The sequence below is a fragment of the Phymastichus coffea genome, unplaced genomic scaffold (assembly GCF_024137745.1).
Source record: "Phymastichus coffea isolate CEN01 unplaced genomic scaffold, Cenicafe_Pcof_1.1 PCOF00004, whole genome shotgun sequence".
NCBI classification, from domain to species: Eukaryota; Metazoa; Arthropoda; class Insecta; order Hymenoptera; family Eulophidae; genus Phymastichus; species Phymastichus coffea.
In genome coordinates, this window is record NW_026706815.1 from 5,426,586 (window position 1) to 5,434,485 (window position 7,900).

The 7,900-nt window shown below is 34.3% G+C and overlaps 1 protein-coding gene across 1 annotated transcript; it reads right to left on the reverse strand.

Moving 5' to 3' along the window:
• Positions 1 to 1,927: 1,927 nt before the first annotated feature.
• LOC131667064 (uncharacterized) lies at positions 1,928 to 2,275 on the reverse strand. Its single transcript, XM_058940255.1, has one exon. It carries the CDS (start codon positions 2,273 to 2,275, stop codon positions 1,928 to 1,930), a length of 348 nt encoding a protein of 115 aa, XP_058796238.1.
• Positions 2,276 to 7,900: the final 5,625 nt, after the last annotated feature.

Sequence of the window (7,900 nt, forward strand, 5' to 3'; positions counted from 1 at the left end):
TTTGATGTACTTTGATGTTAACAATTTATATGGATGGGCGATGACGCAATCATTACCATATAAAAATTTTAAGTGGGTCTCTAACATCGATGAGCCTCATTTTTTCAATGTTTCCGATAATAATGAGGTTGGATATATTTTAGAAGTTGATCTAGAGTATCTAAAAGAACTACACGACGAACATAAGGACCTTCCACTTTGTCCTGAACATAACACACCACCCGGATCAAGACAAAAAAAATGTTAACAACACTGCGTAATAAAAAACGATATGTCATTCATTATAGAGCGCTAAAGCAGGCTATTAACACTAGGTTTACGGGCGTTTCTTATATACCTATCGCTACGAGCATCCGTCAAATTGACGGGTGGATGAAAATACGTATTTATTTAAAAAAAATTAATTTATTCAAACTAAATCTGACTTTAACAATATAAGGCTTCACGTAAAAATAAAATACTAATAAGTCAAATTTTTTGTTAAGTTATTACGAAAATGATAACAATAATATAAAGGCTACATAATCATATTTATCGAAGACATTTTTTACATACGTATTGAATTTCTTTTGTGCATTTTCCGCATACGATATTTTTACAATACATACAGCAATTACTGCTTCTATTTTTATTACAGTAGCCCACTTGGCAACTTTTTCGCACTCCCGATGTTGAAGGTGACCGATCTGAAACGTCTGAACTGTGACGAACGTTCTCCTTGTTTTTTCCAGCTAATTCATCGGCTAAAGAAAATATAAACTCCTTTCTGGATATTTTCGATCCGGTACACTCTTTGTACAATATCCATGCGTTTATCGCTGCCAAATCTAAAATATTATAAAAAACTTGGAGAGGCCATCGAAAACACCCTGCTTTCACACTATATTTGCGTGCCATCTGGTCCGCGACATCGACACCAAACTTTGTTTTATTATAAAATGTAATAGTTTCTGGAACACATTTTCTATTGTTTTCTATCTGTATATTTCTATGCTTGGTGCTTAGAAGAAGAACTTTTATTTTCGGTTTACTTTTATATACAGTAAGCGTGCAGTTGTCTGATTTATATAAATTTGATGAAAATAACGGCATTTTGTCCTTTGTTTCTTTCGCTGGTTTTGGTAGTTCTCTCTTGTTCGAGCGGATGGTCCCAACCAAAGTTGTCTTTAGTTCAAGCAATATTTTGGCCAGCGGGATGCTTGTAAAAAAATTGTCGGTCGTGATATTTCTTCCTCGATGTAAATACGGTTCGGCTAATTTCAACGTTACAAACTGGCCCAACGAATTTGAGCATCGAGTGTCATCTTTTCCCAAGTAAGGGAAACCATTCAAAATATATTTTGATTTAACGTCAACCGCTAACCAAAACTTAATGCCAAATTTATACGGCTTATTTGGCATGTATTGTGTAAATCTGCAACGGGCTTTAGTTGGAAACAGTTGTTCATCCACTGTGATATTTTGATGTGGTTTATAACAAGCCTGGCTGTTACTTATAAATCTGTTCCATACTTCAGAGATGAGTGCAAATTTATCGGTTTGTAACCTTTCGGATCGTTCGATTCTTTTATCAAAGCGTATAAATCTTAGAATTTGCATAAATCTATCTCTGGTCATTGTATCTCGGAAAAAGGAAGGTCCCCATTTTTTGGACCATAGATAAGATACTTTCAATGCTCTTACTTCGTACGCGCCCCGGGCATATAGTATTGCTAGAAAACTACGTAATTCGGAAACTGTAATTCTCCAGTCGACCTTCAAAACTCGACGTGCCTCGGTTTCGGTGCAGTCTTTTATATGTTTCATAATGTGAGCGTCAATTATCAATTCAAAAGCACTAGTTACACAACCCGACATAATATTTCTTTTTGTGTAACCAGTAGGCCCTACGATATCCTTGAATATAGTATGAACGGACTGCCTACCCCTAGTTTTTCCCTGCTTTCAGTCTCACCCACCGTGTCCCGTCAACTACAATTTCAATTTCTTCCATTACATCTCTGGATGTACTTGGAATACTCGTCCTCTCATCCTCGGTGTCAGAACTAGAAATAATCCGCCTCCTTTTCTTGTTACGACGTATATTGAAGAGGTTTTCTTCTTCACTATCCGAAGATCCTTCCATTTCTGCAGTTTCAGTGGATTCAGAATCTTTACTGTAATCATCACTTTCACCTAATTCATATTGATCTTCTGCGTAGGACACCTCAGAACAATCCTCATTGATGTTGGTAATTTTTGTCAATTTCTTATTATATCGCGTGTTTCTACTCATGATTGCTAGAAAAGGGTGATCGGTGAAAGTAAAAAATACCGTGCAAAATTCAATTACCCTATTGTAAAAACTTACAATAAGCGGGTGACTACAATAACCAAAACTTTTGCACACTGTCTTCGAAAAATGTTCTTACCACTGTCACTGCAGCGACTATACTGAAGACAGCAGGGATTATCGCAGATTCATATCGCAGCCTAACGTCGGCTACCGCAGACTGTGAAAGTTCCTTGTGTGTGTTGTTTATGTTTGCACCAACACATGAACTGAATATCTTTTCGATACGACATTTAGTCTGCTGCACGCTTTGAGTTTCGAATAACGCGAGGATTTGACACCCGGGCTACACAATTCGTTATCGAGGCGTTATTGAGATTATGAGTTGGGGGGCGGGGGGTCATAGACCTTTCTTTCAGTCTTATATTTGCTATTGGAGGTATAATTTTACAAGCGAAGCAAATATATAAGGATTGTTGACGTAATCAGCTAACCCGTCAAATTGACGGGTTCCGTAGAAATAGGTATACAAGATACAATTTTCAAAATTTATAAAGCTTAGGAAAATAATAATTGTGCGTATAAACTCTTTTAATGAAATTATAAATTTACGACGCAAAATAGTTAAGATAATGCTATGGTTTTTTGCGTGTTTCATTTCAAAGTTTGAAATCCGTCAAATTGACGGGTCCCGTAAGCCTAGTGTTAAATACGGACTCAAAATAAAACAAATACACAGAGCACTTCAGTTTAATCGAAAGCCGTGTCTTAAAACTTATGTAGATTTGAATACAGAAAAAAGAAAACAAACTAAAAATGAATTTGAAAAGTTATTCTATAAACTCATGACTAATACAGTATACGGAAAGACTATGGAGGATGAAAGGAAACGAAAAGACGTTAAATTAATTAGTGCATGGAGTGGTAGATCTGGAGCAGAAGCACGGATCGCCCAACCCAACTTTCATAGTAGTTCAATCTTTGATGAAAATTTAGTAGCAATACAGTTATCATGGACGTCTATTAGTATTAAAAAACCAATATATATTGGACTTTGTGTGCTAGATCTCTCAAAAACATTAGTATATGACTTCCACTATGGCTACATAAAAGAAAGACTACCTCATAAAGCAAAATTACTTTATACTGATACAGATAGCCTCGTATATGAATTTCAAGATGTTGATATATATGAAATAATGAAAGAAGATATCAATAAATTTGATACATCAAATTACTCAGAAAATAATCAGTTTAATATGCCGTTAGTTAATAAAAAAGTTCTCGGTATTATGAAAGATGAATGCAATGGTAATATTATGAGAGAATTCATTGGACTTCGAAGTAAAATGTATAGTATACTAATAGAAAACCATCAAGCAATAAAGAAACCAAAAGGCGTAAAAACACATACTGTCATAAAAACAATAGATCATGAAGATTTTCGAAACTGTTTATTGGATTTAGAAATTATTAGGCGTGAGCAATGCAATATACGAAGTGTATTGCACCAAGTAAGAACAGAAAGAGTGCAGAAAGTAGCACTAAGTCCATATGATGATAAACGTTGTACATTCGATAACAATCCTGATACACTTTCATGGGATCATTACAAAACTATTGAAACGTCATAGCTTAAAATCAAGAGTGCGGAAAAACGAAGGAAAAGAAAGATCATAGAAATGGAAGAAAATCCTCAAGAAAGTTGTAAGCTTCCTCCAACCTCTGATAGAAGTCGCTCAGAATAGAGTAGTAATAGTGAGGAGGAAGAAGACTCAGTTAGAAAAAGGCTAAGGATAGAATAGTGAGAGAGTGGGGACAACGGTAGAGTGGGAGACAACGGCAGATATGGCGACTGAAGTCGGAGAAGTATGGGCAATGGAATCATATGAGAAATTACTCAAGTGGGGATAAGGCGAAAAGAGAGGGAAATTACGGCGGCTCGAGTTCTCAGAGAGGGGACGCATGGTACAAAACGGAGAACACACCTCAATCCGTCGCAGTTATTCAGCAGTAGGTTGAAGCAACAGCGGTAGCTCTAGTTCCTAGTTCTCCTATTCGACTTCTAGATTTTCTCTTAAAAGTAAGTTTCTTGTATACGAGTAGCTCTCTAACTATATCCTAGTAATATTAATTATTGATTGATTTTTTTATTGTACAATGGAATTTTTTACTGTACAATGGATTGAAAAAATAAGAAAGAGAGAAGGGGGCGTCTTCGACGGCTCGAAAAGCGAAGTAGTGGGGTTATATTCTAAAATAGTGATTAGATGTTATTAGGAAGCCCATTCTGTTCGAAACAGTGGTGGTGGTAAGAAGAAAAAGTAGTAGAAGCTTAGCCATGCCAGCTATAAGAGACAGGAGATCTCACTCCTCTTCTAATCATGTATGGTTTGCGAAGAAAGTTAAAATACATCATCTTCCATACGAAGCAAAAGACTCTACAAAAGGTAATTGGGAGCAGATAGCACGAGATCACGAACGTTTCTAAAGACGTATTGCTGAATTGAATAAAGTTATATCACGAGTATTACTCAAGAAACGTATATTGATGATGAATCGAATGCTTGGTCCTATATTAGCAAATCATCACACTATATATATGTTAAATAAAATGGAAATCTAATTTAAAGTAGAGGGCGGCGGTTGTGACGGCTCGAAAACCAAAGTAGTCGGGAGAGGTTTTAAAAGAGCTGTGAGCCTCGAAGGGCTTCATTCTGTCTCAAGAATCGAGTAGTAGCTATTATAGTAGCAGCAGCAGCATCAACACCAACAGCAGTGAGAGCAGTAGTAGAAGTAGTAATAGAAGTAGTATTAGAAGAAGAATACGTAACATTCTAGATCTCTTTACCTACAGCAAGATGAATTTTGAAATGTTGAATAACATTGGAATGAAGCTTTTCAATATACTTCCTGAAAAAAGTCATTATGAATTGCATGAAGATGAGAATTATCTAATAACATTCATGAGACAAGATAAATCTCGAATTATTCTTGAACTCGACTGTGAGTTCGAAATTGTTCTACCGGACCGAATGTCAAGAGCGATAATTCATCATTTGGATCTTTTTATTTATCTTTCTGATAGAGTACAAAAATATGCATTATTTATTCAATATCATGGATGTGATCGATTTCAATTTAATATTAAGTAAATGTATTTGTATATCTTATTATATCTCAATAAAGATTGTATTAGATAAATTTATTTTCTGGAGAGGTAAATGAGTCGTTAGTGTTTCTATTAAAGCAGGTTTCGACTTGTCTTAATGGACTTACTAGTGTCGAATATATATAATGGAAGTACCTCATAGGTAAGAGCGAAGGTTGGGGCTCTTATCCTTAAAATAAAAAAAAACAATGTAATATTTATAAATGAAAACAATTATTTATTTAAATACAAGCTAGATACATATAAATTTATATTTGTAATTCATTGTTGTATAGTCTCCTTATTTATCCAAGAATTGTGAGTATTATCAAAGCCAAGCCATTTTACGAAGACTTCATTACCCCGTCTTCTGAGAATTTGTTCTATCAGATAAATATTAGGATACATAGCTTTCTGTAGTTCTTGCTCATAAAAACCACCAACAATAGGATTTTCTTGATAATCTAGAAGGTGATATGTTACAGATTTAGTTCTCGAAATACGATGAATAGTTAAAATTTCTGTAGACCAATTAGGTGTATATCCTTTTTCAAAAACGTGTTTAGACTTGCTTACTCGCATTTTATCTCCTACCTGGAATTTCGGTTTTTTGAAAAGACGATGATCGTAAGAGAATAGTGTCAAGATCTGCATTTCATTTTCTTTAGTCACGTCTTTAGGCTTCATATTTATTGTGCGATATTTTGATTGTTCTAAGATCCTATTAAATCGGGGAGCAAGTCAATCCACTTATAATTTCCTCTTAAACTGAATTTTTTCCACATAATATTTTTAAGTGTTCGATTGAAGCGTTCATAAATTGATGCTTTAAAATTGCTATAAGTGGAATATAGACTTTGAAAATTTGCATTATAGAACTCTGCCTCTATTCACTTGGAGATTTTTAGGAATGCGCCCCTTTTTTAATACAGAGTCCATTGCATTAACGACATCTATAGCAGTTTTCTGTTTTATTGGAACTCCCCAAGCATATTTTGAGAATGTATCTATAGTTAATAGATAGCGAAAACAATTATTCTCTCTAGAATAGCTTTGCATCTCAACAAGATCAGCTTGTCACGTCTCATCTATTCCTCGTATATCGACTTTTCGATGAGGATAGTTACGACGTGCTGGTTTTATGTAACTTATCCACCACTCTTTGATGTTTCATTTTTTCAATCTATTTGTTATAATTGATTGAAAAGTCAGACGACGTAATCCTTATTTCTTTCTCCTTATTATTATCATTATTATTATTTGTTTGTAAATATTGAATCGCTTCTCCATACGATCGTAATTGTATTCTTATTATATTTAAAGATTTTTTAAGATTATTTATTGTAGTCGTAAGCGTATCGACGTTAGCTTCACTAGTTTTTTGCAACATTCGTAAGTTTACAGCATCGTTACTCTCCTGAGGATCAGCTATATTAGAAATTCTTTTGTTATCCATGTCGTATTATCCGTCTTTAGTAATTTTATAATCTACATCAGGAGGACCTCGATTACCCTCCTTTTTATTCAATATACGTCCAAACACATCAACACTCATTTTATTACTAAGGAATATTTAGGATTCTCTTAATATATATAGCCAGCTTCACATAATTATTCAACGATTAAATGAATTTCATTAATATGACTAGTATTACAAGCGGTTTGTTCGGCGATAAGCAATCTCAATCGATCAACGAGCTCGTTTGGATCTTCCCAATATACAATCAAATAATGTTCCTTTTCTTGCTATTTTATAGTTAGGAAAAAGACCTCTTCCATCAATAGTCAATTTTCGCTTCTTAGCACTACCACTTAAAGATAAATTTGGACCAATATACTTTTTAAATTTATTTACACGCTTATTGCGATATTCTCTATTTGTTTTATATCTCTTACGATGAGCGTTAGTGATTTCAAGAATTTTTATATAATTTTCAATATCCGATGAACTGATTAATTTAGAATTAGGTTCTATACGAAAGAGAAGTTCCATTAATCCAGGCGTCTTGCTGAATGCTTTATCATTCACAGTCACATTATCGTTTTGGAAAGAAATTGGATAATTGCCTATGACATATGTATTTTCATGCAAGCGAACGGCAATGTCTTGTCGAAATTACTTTTCTGTTGCGGTTCATGTAATAGTCGATTATAGTTTCCTATACAATCGAGTCATCCAATAGCTGTTTTTGTTGTTTTGTAGTTTCATTTGAACTAACATTGTCTAAATTTATTGCAGTTCTATCAAGTGTTGATTCACTAGTCTTACTAAATTCGTCTTCATCAGCATTATCAACACCATCATTAGCAGCATCAGCAATAGATATAGCAATAGCGGTTTCAAATGTAGAATCAAGCGGATGTAATGTAGAATTTAAGTCATTAACAGTACTATTGAAATATCGAGATTCATAGGGAGTGTCAACTGTTGCTTTTGACTTGTAAACTTTATCGAACATAATTTTCTTCTCCTTGTT

Coding starts and splice junctions, on each gene's coding strand:
- LOC131667064 (XM_058940255.1), bottom strand. CDS start 2,275: ATGAGTAGAAACACGCGATATAATAAGAAATTGACAAAAATTACCAAC.